This window comes from Squalius cephalus (genome assembly GCF_949319135.1).
Source record: "Squalius cephalus genome assembly, chromosome: 8".
Taxonomy (NCBI): domain Eukaryota; kingdom Metazoa; phylum Chordata; class Actinopteri; order Cypriniformes; family Leuciscidae; genus Squalius; species Squalius cephalus.
In genome coordinates, this window is record NC_137129.1 from 12,707,165 (window position 1) to 12,723,200 (window position 16,036).

At 36.7% G+C, this 16,036-nt stretch overlaps 1 protein-coding gene across 1 annotated transcript; it reads left to right on the top strand.

The window, feature by feature from the left end:
• The first annotated feature begins 6,247 nt into the window (after positions 1 to 6,247).
• Positions 6,248 to 9,105, top strand: irx1b (iroquois homeobox 1b). Its single transcript, XM_079879649.1, has 4 exons — positions 6,248 to 6,644; positions 7,292 to 8,261; positions 8,355 to 8,427; positions 8,767 to 9,105. The coding sequence occupies exons 1-4, from the start codon at positions 6,399 to 6,401 to the stop codon at positions 8,810 to 8,812; spliced, it is 1,335 nt and encodes a 444-aa protein (XP_079735775.1). The 5' UTR covers positions 6,248 to 6,398; the 3' UTR covers positions 8,813 to 9,105.
• Positions 9,106 to 16,036: the final 6,931 nt, after the last annotated feature.

A 16,036-nucleotide genomic window follows, 5' to 3' on the forward strand; every position in this document is an offset into this window, starting at 1 on the left:
TCGCTGAATGGACCAAATCAACAAGGCCCCACTTCAGGGTACCTTTTCCAACCATCCCACCACCTAGCCAACAACCTCTCCTGCCCCCTCATCTATTGTGTTAACCCCAAGAACCCCCTCTGAGCATCAATGACCACAACAAAGCAGCGGGCAGAGCTTTAAGCTTCTAAGATCAGCAACCTAGTGAGCCTGAAAGCAATGCTAATTGCTAATAGTGCATGCTAAGCATTAAACTGACTAGCACTGAAACAAAGGAATAAATAAACTGTGAAACGGATTCAAATGCAGGCCTTCTGAGATGGGCCTGCTTGAAAGCTTTTTGTTGCCCTCGCGAAAGTGGGCGGAGGGGCTTGCCGATGTAGTCAGCAATCGTGTAAAACATCTGTTAAATCCAGAAACTCTGTTGGAAATGATGGAGCTGAGTTTAACAGCAAACAGCGTGGATTAGAAGTGGTTAATTGGTGAACCGATGAAACTGAACCGGCCAAGCCACGCTTAGGTCTGGACAATGATCTACTGTATCAGGCCACAGGCGGTTGACCTTTCCTGGGATGAGTTCGCGTTATCAGAGGATCTCTGACGTTTAATGACACCTATTGACTCTCTTAAGAACCGATTACATACTAACTTTAACCCACCCGCTAATTGATAATGAGGAGGTATTAGCTGAAGCATTTTCCCTCGGGCTCAGAAGAATTTAATCAAACATATAACCATTATCAAATACTAATGAAGACCTTACTGCCATAGTGTGCTTTAACTACAGATTGGGTCAATTACATGATGCTAATGTTATTTTATTAAAAGTACATTTAAAAATACATGCATACTATAATAAGCATGATTTCACTCAAAAATTGTTGATTACACTTTATTTTAAGGTGACGTAGTTACGTTGTGCTTATTAATATTAACTACATGTAGACATACGGTTAGGGTTTGGTTTAGTTACTTGTAATTATGTCGAATTTACTGTTATTACTATTGTAAGTACATGTAGTAACTTGTAACTAAGTCACCTTAAAAAAACTGTTACCAAACAATTTAATTTATTTTAACTAATTTATTAATGTAAAAAAATATATATATTCTACCAAATCACATTCATGTGGTGCAACCAACAAAATCATGTGGTGCAAACAACATATATATTTTATCATTTTGTTACTTTTGTACGATAATCAGTTTGATACTGAGGGCCAATATTCAGTCTGGGTCCTGAAGCAAAACCAAGTGAAAACCACTTGTTTAAACTAACAGCTCATTTTCCTTAAATGTTATGTCAATTAAATCTTTCAGGACCGCAATCAGAGCATCACACTAAAAGGGTCATCAGTGTTAAAATCTCTCAATCTCTGCTCTTTTCTTTCATCACTTTTTTTTTTTTTTTTTTTTGTCCTTCTTCCTTAAGTAGGGAAATGAAGCTGTGATGGCATCAAACTGCTGTTCATCAATGGATCCTACACTCATTATCACGGAGTCTTTGTCACTTACAAAAGCTCCACTGCACAGTCATCTGGTCATCTCTTAATACACACTCCAGGGGTAATTGGCTCATTGGTGCAGGACAATGTGTGCAGAGGTATCAGGAAATCCTGAAAGGTTAAGACAATTTGATATTGTACTGATTTCCAGGGAGTTTTATCTTATTGTTAGTGGAGACTAATTAGGGTTATTTTTAGTGTGATTTCCATATTTTATCTTAGAAAATTATTTCCTCACTGTAAAAATTATTGGTGGTTTAACTGAAAAAGTAAGTAACCTGGTTGCCTTAAAATGTTAAGTTCATAGAAATACAACAATTGATTTAATATAATAAAGGAGATTGGTTTAATCAACAGAAACTCAAAATATAATGTTATCTGAACAAAATTTGAACCAAATCTGAAAAAATATTTTTTTTACATTGCTGTAGGGGTGAAGGTTCTACAGAATTGTTCAAATATATTATATTCGCTGGATTTATTTGAAATTTTATATTAATTTATGAGTTTTTGGATTGCATGACATTTACATTTATTAATTTAGCAGACGCTTTCATCCAAAGCAACTGATGGAAACAACAAGCAATTCATGCTCCTCTTCTATTGTATTTTTTGAAATGGTGGAAATGGAACTGCTGTGTTCTAATTGGTTGTTGACAGTTTATGGACTATTTCATCGGCTGGACTGTTTGCATTTTAAGTTGTAGTTCAAAATGGCCTGGTTTGGTTTAAAATAATTTCTCCCATCAACAAGTGTTAGTGGAGTTACTGAACCTTCTTCACTAGATAATTCAAATCTACAGATTTATTTTCTGAATTCGCTAATTGAGCAAATTCATCAAGATGGTATTTATTAGTGTGTGTGTGTGTGTGTGTGTGTGTGTGTGTGTGTGTGTGTGTGTGTGTGTGTGTGTGTGTGTGTGTGTGTGTGAGCGTGCGTGCGTGCGTGCGTGCGTGTGTGTGTGTGTGTGTGTGAGTGTGCGTGCGTGCGTGCGTGTGTGTGTGTGTGTGTGTGTGTGTGTAAAGAGTTAAACGACACATGGTCTGTGAGAGCAGGTCTGTTAGAGGACATCCGGGAGGAAAGGAAATGTTGGCACACACTTCCTCCTGTACTGTCAACTAAAGGGGAGACACACACACACACACACACACACTTCATTCTTATGCCAGATTCTGACACACACATTCACACAAATGGGGGTAATTAATCTCCTCTTCATTAGGATTACCTTTTTTTTTTTCTTGAGGGATTTAAAAATGTCTGGATATTATAACACAATAAAGCGCTTCAACAATCCAAGGACAACAGATATGATGGCATTCATCGTATAAGCATTGAAAACAAAACCCTTGATCTATTGCAGTAAAATCCCTTGCAGTCAGATTCACAGTGCAGTGACACACACACACACACACAGTAAATGGTCATTAATGCATTCAGTTTAATGGCTCATTACAGAGGGAGGCAATGTTTAGCCAACAGTGTTAGAAAGGTCAGCAACTGAGGGGGGAGGTTAGAGAGGTGAGGAGATTCACCAGATGAGGGTATAGCAGGGTGAGGACGGGGGGATAACCAGGACCCATGGGAACTGGAGTCCTGCCCTCTGTTAATGGACTGCAAAATGAGCCCCGGTCCCCCGTGTCATCAAATCAGATACAGAGGCAGATGGAGATGGAGTGAAAGATGACAATCAGGGTCAGACCCTTCATATTAAAACCGTGCTGTTTCAACGTTCACAGTTGGAGGCGGAGGCACAGGATGAGTTCGTTTCACTCACATGTATGCAATAGGATTATAAAAAAAAAGCTTAACGTGCTCACAGGAAAAAATTAAAAACACCGGCTTCAAAGATGCTTTGATTCTGTGTCAGCAGAAAACTGATCAAGGTAAAGCAGCACTGGCGTTCAGTTTAGATCTTCTGATTCACCACCTAAAGTAATTTTCTCCTTCTTTGGCGTTTCATGAAATTCACACTTCAGAACATCTATGTACACGAGGAGTCGACTCATTTTGATCATCTTTGTGGCCTGTAAACTGAGACTAACCTTCAATTATTATCCCAGTGCAAGTAAAGGCAGGAGATGCAAATGAAGAAAAAGAAGCAATAGCAAATATTTGGCAGTCTTTGCACAACAGCGTTAAAGTCGGCATGAAATGGAAGTTGCAACGGACTTTATTTCCGTATTGTGAATTATTCTTGAGAGAAACAGCTTATTGAATGAGCTAAAGATGTGGGGCAGAACTTAATGTTATCTATTAGTTGTTAATTGGATAGTTAAAAGTGGGCATTGTATACTGGAGTAGGACCCACTTTATATTTAGTGTCTTTTGGCCGGTTTCCCAGACAAGGTTTAAGCTAGTCCCAGACTAAAATGCATGTTTGAGCTGTTTTAACTGAAAGAAACTTGCTCTAACATATCTTAAAATATGTTAAGATGCAAGCCATTAATGTTTTTTTCTAAGGCACGTTTATAAAATCTACCTAATTGAACTAAGGCCTATAAGCCAGGCTTAATCTAAGCCTTGTCTGTGAAACCGGGCCTTTACTAATCACATTAAAATGAATCATTTGATACAATGTACTCATTGTGCACATATATGTTTTAATGTTGTACTTAAAATACCAGCATATTACATCTGTAATTAATTCCTGTAGGCTTATTACACCTATAATCTGATGACCCTACCTTTTAACCCATACTTAAACCTATCCATACCAGCAAACTCCTAACCTTACCTCAATATAGCAGCAATACAACATGAACACAATAAGCTACATTATAACAACCACTCTTTTTCTTGTGTAAGTTTATAGCAATTAAGAGCACCTAATATAAAATGGGACCAAAATGTATAACAAACATAAATTTTTTACAACATTCTTTCCAGTGTCATGAACTGTAGTGGATACTGCTTAAAATAAAAGGTGTAACTAAATGTGGTTGGTGCAATCTCAGAAAAAAATTGGCACAAAAAGCTATCATTGGGATGGTAACCTTTAAAATGGTTCTAATATGTACTATTTAGGTAGCTACTAATATTTGGTACCATTGAGGTAAAAAGTAAAGGGTACCGCCCCAGGGACAGGTTTTTTTTTTTTTTTTTTTTGGAGAGTGTGTAAATAAATGTGAAGTCTGCCCTTAATGATACACTTATAATCTTATTATTAGTTTGGATGCACCTGAGAACGTCACTGTCATGCGATTCCATTGCCATTTTAAAACGTAAAACTACTTACTGCCAAATGGAGGACTAACTGCTGTAATTAAATCATTAAATCTCACTCTCCGCTTCGCAGGACACGAAGAGAATCGCCTAACCAGCTCGCCAAACTCATTTGCTACTCGAGCATGAAATTATGACTTTTTTGGATAAATAATTACAAAGCTAACATCTGATAGCAAGGTGCACCCAGGGGGAGGATTAGCGCAGACAGGAGTGTTAGCCCTCATTACCAGCAGTGGATGAGAGGAGGAGAGAGAAAATATACTGGGATGGAGAGATAGGCTGTGATTTTAATTGCAGGCTTCTCTGGTTGGCTCCTTATCACAACCTCTCAGAGGGATCAAATGGCTCCTCTGAATGGAGCATTTCATTAACCTGTCACCTTATCACGGGACAACCTGTGTGATGCTAATGTGCAAATTACCATAAACGGGATCGTTTGTTTCCCTGTTGGACATTACTGAGACCCTCTCTGGCACGCCGTGTGTGTGTGTGTGTGTGTGTGTGTGTGTGTGTGTGTGTGTGTGTTCGCGCGCGCTCGCTGTGAGAGGGAGGGGAGTGATGATGATGATTCTCTCCGCTCCATCAAATCACTATTACGCTCTTATTACTTTCTTCAAAATTCCACACCAGCGTAGAAGCCACTTCTACATACAAACTCAGACTCCTGAGCAGAATGCGCGAGTGGAAAATGCTTAATAAAACATGAAATATTGACTGGACATGCTATATGGCATTGCACGATCAATGGATGGTCAAATGCATTTAATCATGGATGGATAGTGGCAAACTTTAATGAACACGCTTAGTACACAAAACCTGGGAAAAGTGTTTATTTGATAACTGGCAACATGGCATTTGCTTTTCTAAATCAGTTTCTAAAGTACGCAGCTGGAGAAAACAATCGTATTATTAAGATATGGAAAATTTGTAATATTTGCACTAATGTCACAGTGGAAGGTTTCACGATGACAAAGTTAATAGCCTCTCCATAGTTCTAGGAATATGGCCTAAAACGTATAACTTTTAATAAAACAATGTCAACAATAATAAAAATGATTCATCATATGTAGCCTATACTCTATACTTTTATAAAATCCATATTTAATTTGAACAATAAGTATTGTCTTTTAAAATATTCTGTAAGACAACTTCGTTAACCAATCAACTAACAATAAATGTTTACTGTAAAACTTTTGTATTATTTATCCGTTCAAATCAACAATTTCACAGAATAGTTAGTGCTTTTCTACAATAATTATTTTGAATATCAGTTTAAAATGAGTTCAGGAGGATGATTTCACTGATTTTAATATTGTTTAAAATTGTATTTTCTTATTGTATTTTTTAAAGATTTCGGTATTTGTTGTCATATTCAACACCTTTACGCAAACAAGACGTATGTAGGCTAACTAAAGTACTTCGTTTACATTGCCACACAAACACACACTAACACACACTGCAGCCTACTTATCGCGTGGCCTCGGATAGGAGGGGCCTCGCGCTTAAGTAGCATGCCAATCAAGCCGTCAACTTCAAATTGTGAGAGGTCCAGAGGGTAGACGCATCACTAGACGTTCCTCCTGACGAGACCGCGCTTCTGCACCAAGCGAGAGTTATTGCTGTGATTGAAAGTGGATTGCCCTTCTCTCCTGTAAATCTCCGTCAGAGTTCCTCGGGAGTTGGACATGTCGTTCCCCCAGCTGGGTTACCCACAGTTCCTAAACGCTTCCCAAGAGGTGTACGGAGCTGAGCGCGCGGGTGTCATGCCGTCCTCTCCACGCGAGGGAAGCTCGGAGAACGGCGCAAATCCCGCGACTGCAGCGGCTGCTATCACGCCAATGCTCGGCATGTACGCGAATCCGTGGACCGTGCAAAACTATAGCGCCTTTTTACCTTACAACAGTGCCGAGCTGGCCCTGCTGTCTCAGATGGTAAGATACTTTTAGACTTTAAAATATATATATATATATATATATATATATATATTACGGTTCATTCCTGCGGATAAATATTTGTACAATGTTTTGAATTGATGAATGAAACATTATGACTCTGTCAGGGCTAAATCTTAATAATTGGCAACGCTTCGAAAAGATAAAAAAGGACATCTTTACCAAATGTTCAGAGTTGCATGAAGTCCATATATTTTTTTTTTAATGATCCATAAATGCCTAGTTAAAATAACTAATAATAATTGTAATTTGTAAATATTTTTACTCGCACAAAATAACATTTTAGATAAATCACGAGTCAGTTATTGCATCAAGAAAGACGTTTATTTAGCTTTTCTTATTTAACTAATTTACTCTAAAAACTTTTTTGAAAACAATTCATATTTTGAAATTATAGTTCTTCGTAATTTACATTTTGTTTTTACTTATTTGTTTTAAAGTGAACTGCTGCAAAGAAGTTTGTTGCTATGCTCTTCCCCCAGTTGAAATAGTCAGTTCACTAATTCTCTTTTTCTAAAATAAAAGAAAACAAGGAATGAGGCTTTACACACCTTACTTGGCTTCCTTATGCATATTTCTGATGGTTTCAAAAACTTTTACTGATAGTTAATTTTGGCAATCCCCAGGGGTCGCAGTATGAGTTGAAGGATAACCACGGGGCTCACCCACCAGGATTCGCAGTCCACACAGCGCCCGGTTTCTACCCATACGGCCAGTACCAGTACGGTGACCCGGCCCGGGCCAAGAGCGCTACAAGAGAGACCACCAGCACACTGAAAGCATGGCTGCAGGAACATAAAAAGAACCCGTACCCCACCAAGGGTGAGAAGATCATGCTGGCCATCATCACTAAGATGACCCTTACGCAGGTTTCCACCTGGTTCGCCAACGCGCGCCGGAGACTCAAGAAAGAGAATAAAGTGACCTGGGGTCGCAGTGCCGAGGACAGAGACGGACGGATTTTCGACAGCGACAATGACGACGACGCGGACAAAAATGACGACGATGAAGAAATCGATCTTGAGACCATCGATATTGACAAGTCTGAGGAGCCCAGGGAAGATCAGAATCAGGAAACCTCGGATAATCAGCCTGAGAGAGAAACAGTGGAAACACCGCGGATATTATCCTCACCAGCACTTAAAATGGACAACCCTTTGTCGAGTAGTAATAAAGAACAGAGTGTGGTCAAAAGCGTTGGTGAGGTGTCTCCTGGTGGACCAGTGTGTCAGAGGCCTGGAAACAGCAAACCCAAAATCTGGTCTTTGGCGGAGACGGCGACAAGTCCCGATAACACGCAGAAACTCAATGTACCCTCGACGCCTGCAGGCCTCAGGGCCTCACCCTCGACCCATCCAGCTTTCCTCTCCACTAACGGAATTTATACTTGCCAGATTGGGAAACTACACAACTGGGCGAGCGCAGCTTTCCTCAGCGCAAATTCTCTGATGGGTGTGCGCTCACTTTTAAGTCAAAACAGTAACTTCCCAAACCACAGCCCCGTTACGAACCCCGAGAAGAAACCCTCGTCTGCCTCTGGGTCTCCATGTCTAGACAGCGACAACTCGTCCGACAGTTTCAGCCTCAAACATAATGGTTAGTATTCAATATGCCAAATAACTTTCGAGATCAACAACATTTGGTCGCTGCTGTTGCAGTTAAATGCAAGTTTTTATCTATTTTATTTAGATCAAGAAAACGTTCAGAGAATTGAATCTCCAACACTTGCGTCCAGATCACCGTTTCCAGTCATCCATGACAGGTAAATTATACATGCACACATGGGTTTTTTTCAAGGTTTTGATCACGTCAAACTTTGATTAGCTTTAATAATTACGAAAACAGAGTTTCACTTCACACACACAAGTCAATGTTCTTAACATTCTGTAAAGATCACCATTAGTTCTTCATTATTTAATGCATTCAAATAATTAGACACTTTTTCATTTACATTTAAGTAGCATGTGAAACTTTGATTCACACATTTTTATTAATAATCCTAAATACTGTGGGTTTTGCATCGATACACATATAACTCTACTGCTGCTGTCATTTGTTGAAGTACATTTTGCTAATTTCTGCCCTTTCTCTACTCATACAGGTCTCATCATGAAACATCACAACGCGCTCTGAAGACTATTTCATGAACACAGAACTTATCAGAAACCTCTAAATTATTTAAGTAAAAACTAAAATGTGACAATACAATAACATCATATAGCGTCATCAGATAGACCAAAATAATTTTTGTATTTCTTAATACGCTCCCATCCTGCAATATCATTTTTGTATTGTCATTTAATATCATTTCAGCATGTTTGAGTTGACCGTGTAGCTCGCCTGCATTTCTTTTACAGAGTTAATAAGAGTTATTTGTCAGAAAATTGTGAAAATGATATATTTTTGTGTAATAAAGAAAATGAGATGAATTGTGTTACTGAAATCCATAATCATAAGTTAATTAATTGTGAGATATTTGTTCAAAATCCACGACTGATTTAAGACACGTCATTTTGAGCAGTTTCGTTACAGTGATTTTTTTCTAATTGTAAGGGAATCAGATGTATGTTATAAAAATTTCAAATTCTATTAATGTAAAAGGTGAAATGATATTTTTTAAAAACTTTGATAATCCGACAAATGAACGTGTCCACATTAGGTAATTATGTTATAATAAGATGTTGATTTTCAAAAAGAATGTATCAAATCCAGTCAATGAAACAAGCACCGACATTAAAATAATAATAATAATAATAATAATAATAATAAGCCAGTATTGCTGCCTTAAATTTTTAGGTAGCCTATACAATCAACTTGGATGTTTAAGTCATTTCAACTTAAATTACAATAAACTGACTTTATAAAAAAGTTTTAATCTTGAATAACTTATTAAAAAAGTAAAAAAAAAAAAAAAATGCTTTACTTATTTTTAATTGATTAATAATGACTAAAGTCGTCACTGTACATTTATTATATTTATTAACATGTAGGCTATTCTAAGGTCCCGCTTTGAAATAGGCAACGGCGACATCTATTGGCAACTTTTTCAAATGTATGTCCGGAATGCGAAATTATTTAAATTCAAAAGAATCTAAATGCGATGTTAATTAAGACTATTTAAAAAGACAATCGAATCGATCATTGCAACATCGATCGGTTTTCTTGTGAACTAAATTTCTGTAAGAAATACTTGAATAGGCCTAGAAAGTTCTATAGGTCTCAAAGCTGTTTAAAAAAAAATAAAAAATAAAAATAAAAATAAAAAAAAAAGGTGAGGGGATGCATACTTTTGAGCTGAGATTCAACCAAATGACTAGTTATGCACGATTAAATTGTTTATGAGAGTTCATAGCGCGGTTTCAACAGAAGGCGAAAGCTCTCCTTACACAACCCCGACAGCTGACTGAAATATGGAGACAGAGGAATATGGATCGCAGCTGTTCAAATGCCAGCGCGTGTGTTACAGCCTACTCGGAGGAGAGTGGGGTGTGCATGGAGATTATGTCAGTGATAAGTACAATATAAAGCCTAAGAAAGGAGACTGATACCTGAACTATCGGAGCTCTGTGGTGTCTCAACACAAGGACAAGGGGCCATTCACTCAAGTGTGTTTTATAGGCATATATTTAATTTAAATAATAATAATTAAAAAAAGATTTGTGAACCAACAAGTAGCAGAATTCTAACGGCTAACAACATAGAAATATGATTTCATAACATGAGGGAAGCGCTTTACAACGTCGACTTTTATTAAGGCTTGAACAAATATTAAATAACATAACTGGTATATGGCTATACAGTCATACATGGAAATATATAGCCATAACCTACATAATACAGGCTACAATAATGTTCTGTTAATGTTATTTATGAAGCTGCTTAATATAAATTGTTACATAGCCTATAGGCCTACACGCGTGAAAAACAGGGACCTCTCGCGGGACCTCTGAAGCGACGACCTCGCAAACCTTCAGAGAAAATAAACCGCCACCCAGGCCAACAAAGGTTTATGTGAAGACGTGAATTAATTTCCAGTGTTTGGAAGTGTGTTTATATTCTGTTTGCTCTGTCGCAGATGCTGCAGTAAAGAAAGTGTTTTAGAGAGAGGGGAACTGGGAAAGTTAGTGACAGAGGCACATCTGGACCGGGTCACATTCTTACTGTGTGACAAACAGACTGATTTATGGATGTCCTAATCAAACACATGATCCCAAAATCAGTAAAGAGACATTCTGAAAAGCTTTTCGTGATACAAGACGTCAGCAAAACCACACATTCCTGAAAACGCGGTGCTCAGCGAGAAGTTCGTGAAACATATAATTTTTTTTTTGTTGTTGTTGTTGACCGAGGTTCAAACCCAAAGGTCAGACTGGGGCCAAGAACACGGAGCACTTGGAGAGTGAGTGATGTGGGAAATAAACCAGATCCATTAAATCACTGACTGTTGTTTGAAAATTATTTTTTGCTTCATTTTTGAAAATGAATCACTCCTAGTGTAAATATGTGGTGATACCTGACCAAGCAAGTACCTCAACTGTCAAAAAATGATGTTATTAATCTATGACTTATTTTGTTTTTGGATCCAGATCATAAGGTTAGTTATCTTCAGCACAATTCAGCAAAAAAAGAAGACTTTTCTTGTCATATAGCTTTTTTTTTCACTGTATAAGGTTCTTGAGGAGGTTACAAGTTTTTTTTTTTTTTTTGTATATTCTTGGATTTAAAAAAAAAAAAAGTTATTTAACTCACATACACTGTAAAAAAAAGTACAATTTTAAGTACAATCAACTTGGATGTTTAAGTCATTCAAACTTACATTATTAAACTGACGGTACAAAATAATTAGTTGAATCTTAGTATAACTTGTAAAAAAAAAGAAAATCGCTCAACTTACTTTGATAAGTTAAAGCAATGTAAAAAACATATGTTGTTATAACTTATTGATCATATAATTTGTTTTCAGTATTCTATATCTTCCTTGGAAACAGCAATATGTGATTTTCTAATGACCAATGAATAAAATGTTATTGGTGGAACTTAAAAATCATTTTCAATGACTATAAGATTAAAAATCTATCTGTTAAATAAACATACTTCAATATCTATTGTATAATGTTTTATAAAAAGGCAAAAGGATTAGATTTTTTTTTTTTTAAATACACATTTGTCAAGGGCTATTGTTCAGTTTCCCGGTATGATCAATTTATTTATTTTTCGTTTCCTGATATAAATATTGATAACACTTTACAATAAGGTTTAATTTGTTAACACTACATTAGCTAACCATGAACAATACTTTGATGACATTTATTAATCTTAGTTAATGGCATAATGTCTCAGCATTTAATACATTTTTAAGATCAAAGGATGTACCTTAATATCAGTTAATGTACTGTGTAGTTTAAATAACAAACATTTGTATTAACCAACATTAACAAAGGTTAATTAATGCTATGTTAGTTCATGTTGCATAATATTAACAAATGAGACTTTATTGTAAAGTGTTCCCAATATATTTTTTGTCATTGCACCTTGGGTTAATGAATATTCTGGCAATAAAAATAGACTAAAACGATTACAGATAAATTATTCATTTAATGAATAGAATATTCCACTGAATATTCAACTGAAAAACACACTAAATATAAGACAGACAAAATAATGGATTTATTTACAAATAATTCTGGCTACATAACAGATACATAGATTAAAGTAAAAGTAATAACGCACCAGGAATCTTCAGTGAAATGGGTCTTCAAACAGCAAGCCCTGCATATTACGGTCTTTTCATGAGGCATTTTTGCATTTTCATGCAAGACTGCCACAAGGAATATTACTATCTTTGGGTCCACCTGGTCAGGTGATGTGTCAATCAAAGCAATGATGCTAGAGAAGATGTCAGTCATGTTAAGGCATTTCTGTGCTATGCTAATGCTAATGGTGCTAGTCCTGCCTGGGCCTTTGTGGCCCACCCGTGATAAGACATAAAATGGCTGCCTGTTTGAAAGACTAGGTTTAGGCTTCATGAAATGAATATATTAAACCAAGAAGGTGTGAAGGACGAAGAGATGGAGGAAGGTACAAAAAAAATGAATAACTGAATAAAATAAGCAGAAAGCGAGGTGGGGAGAGCGTTCAAATGTTTAAAAGAGGGATAGGTTTCTCTCATGAAAAAAACATGAGAGACATCTGACTTTGCATTTGGAATTAGTTTCAAAAATAGAAAACGGTTCAAGGTAACGATTGCACTATAACTACAGGTCTAACCTGAGGTTACCCTGACAGACCAAAGCTCTGCAGGACTATCTGATGCAATCAGTTTCCCAAAGCATTTAGAGGATTAATATCCAAGTGTAAGAGAAGAGTGTCCAAGCCCCATCACCACATGTGCTGTTATCTGTAATCCTGTTAAATAAACGTCATACCAACCCAAACAGTCTGGGCAGATGCACTGCAAAGTGAGACTGAGATCTTACACTCCTTCAGCTAGAGCTCTGTGAAGGAGACATGCTCTTCTGAAAGACTGACAAACTAATACCCAAACTCTCTCTTTCTCACACACACACAAACCATATGCACTGCTCATACACAAACACACACTACTAAGTAGTCATTTTAGCACTTTTGTTACAGTACACTTCCACAAGACCAATCCCCTAGAGCAAACTGAAGTTAAATGGGAGTCTTGCTAAAGAAACTATAGAGGCTGGTTTCTGCCACAGAATAAAAATAAAAATGGTAATTGCAATTTTTTATCAAACTTTTTTTACTCACAATGGCAAGTTTATATCTCACAATTCTGAGTTTATTGTGCCTGATCTCACGGCAATTCGTACGAATTCTACGAGGTGGCTAATTCGTACGAATTCATACGACCTCGCTCGTACAAATTAGTAAGATTTTTGCTAAATCGTACATATTTTACGAATTTCCCAATTCGTATGAATTCATACGAATGACCTATCCCGCCCCTAAACCTACCCATCACGTGGGTTTAGACAAATTGTACAAATTCGTACGGGTGAGGTCGTACGAATTCGTACGAATTAGCCACCTTTTTATCATTCGTACGAATTCGTGAGATAGCATTGGTTTATTTCATGCAATTGAGAGAAAAAAAGACAGAATTGTGAGAAAAATGTGCATTTCCCTTTTTAATTGCTAGTTTATATCTCACAATTCTGGGAAATAAAACCAAATTGCTGCAAATAAATGCGAGTTTATATTTTGCCATTCTGACTTTTTTTCTCGCAATTGCAAAAAAGTCAGAATTACGAGTTGTAAACTCAGAATTGCGAGAAATAAAATCCAAATTGTGAGATACTGTATAAACTTGCAAGAAAAAAGTCAGAATTGTGAGATATAGTCACAATTAACTTTACTTTTTATATAGAAAAAAAAACAAGCTTCCATAAGAACCAGAAAAGCACCGCTTCGGATTAGAGTTGGTTTACAGGAAGAGTTCACCCAAAGATTTATATTATGTTGTCATTTCCTCACCCTCACATAGTTACAAATCTGCATGACTTTTATTCTTCTCCATGTGGAACATAAAAGAAGATACTTTCAAAAATGTCTCTCTCATTTTTTCGTCTATACATTGAAAGTCAATGTTGTTCTGGACCCCATTGGTTTTCATTGAATTGACGAACGCAGATGTAACATTCTTCAAAATATTTGTGTGTGTGTGTGTGTGTGTGTGTGTGTGTGTGTGTGTGTGTGTGTGTGTGTGTGTGTGTGTGTGTGTGTGTGTGTGTGTGTGTGTGTGTGTGTGTGTGTGTGTGTGTGTGTGTGTGTGTGTGTGTGTGTGTGTGTGTGTGTGTGTGTGTGTGTGTGTGTGTGTGTCCATACGGGTTTTAAAGGACATTAGGATGACAGGACTCTTGTTTTTGTGTGAACTGTCCCTTTAATATTGTGTAAACTGCTTCATAGTGAAGTATAATATTCATAGCTGACACTTAGAAATCATTTTGGCAGACACCCCTAAAATGAGTCCATATGACAACAATTTTAATCACATCAGAATGATTTCAATAAAGTTAGAAGGCTTTGGAGGTCACATAAGCCATGCATACTAATGTCATTTTAGTAAAGTCAGACACATTGTAACCACACATGGTCTGTACTGACCACAATTATTATGAAGCAAATCAAGAGGAGCCAACATAATGCATGACACACTGTCAGGAATGATCTTGACTCGCTGCAAAAGATCATAACTTACAATAAAGCTGCTATCATGTGCAATGCACAAATTCAGTCAATTCAACTATTTCACAGAATGGCAGCAGCTGTTCATGCTTTTTACTTTCATTCTGGAAAAAAGAAAATCATACATGCTTAGACATTAATGCCTTTTTTTCGTCTGTTTTGTTTGATTCCTTGATTGATTAGAACAACTTACAACCCTTTTACAAGATGTATCAGAATTCTAATGTACTGCCAGATTTTATTCTATGGGTTGAACATATGGTGTCTAATTTAATTATTTAGACTGCTTATTTGAGTTGATCTGTTTTATTTGTATGTTTTTGATTGTATTATCTGTTTGTTGACTAGTTGGGTAGATGAGACGTAAAATGCACTCCCCGACCCCTTTAAATAAGCTCTGAGCATTCGGCAAGTCTTAAAATAATAAACAATCCTGTTATGTAAGTGAATTCCCTGCCTACCCTGACCCCTCAAACTACAATACTATCATATTGAGTCTCATTTACACTCAGATGTAAAGTGATCAGAGAAAAAAGTGAGGACAGTCAAAATATGGATTTACTCCTTAAATGGAACAACAAGGATGTTTTGACTGCATCTGAGACCTGTTTATTTGACACATGTTATTCATTAAATGAGAACGTTCTCACAATAAATAACATTCTTAGTTCATTCTGCACTGTAAAAAATATTGATGATCAATTATGACAACATATGTTTTTACATTGCTTTAACTCATCGAAAATAAGTTAAGCAATTTTCAACTTTTTTATGTTATATAAGATTCAGCTTATTTGTTTAATTCAATTTAATGTAATTTAAGTTGAGATGACTTAAACATCCAAGTTGATGTACTCCATTTAAGGCAGCAACTTTTTTTAGGGTGTTATTTCAACGCTATCTCACAACCAATTCGTACGAATTCGTACGAGTGATAAAAAAGTGGCTAATTCGTACGAATTCGCACGACCTCACTCGTACGAATTTGTACGATTTGTCTAAACCCACGTGATGGGTAGGTTTAGGTGCGGGGTCAGGGGTAGGTCATTTGTATGAATTCATACGAATTGGGCAATTCATAAAATATGTACGATTTAGCAAAAATCGTACGAATTCGTACGAGTGAGGTCGTATGAATTCGTACGAATTAGCCACCTCGT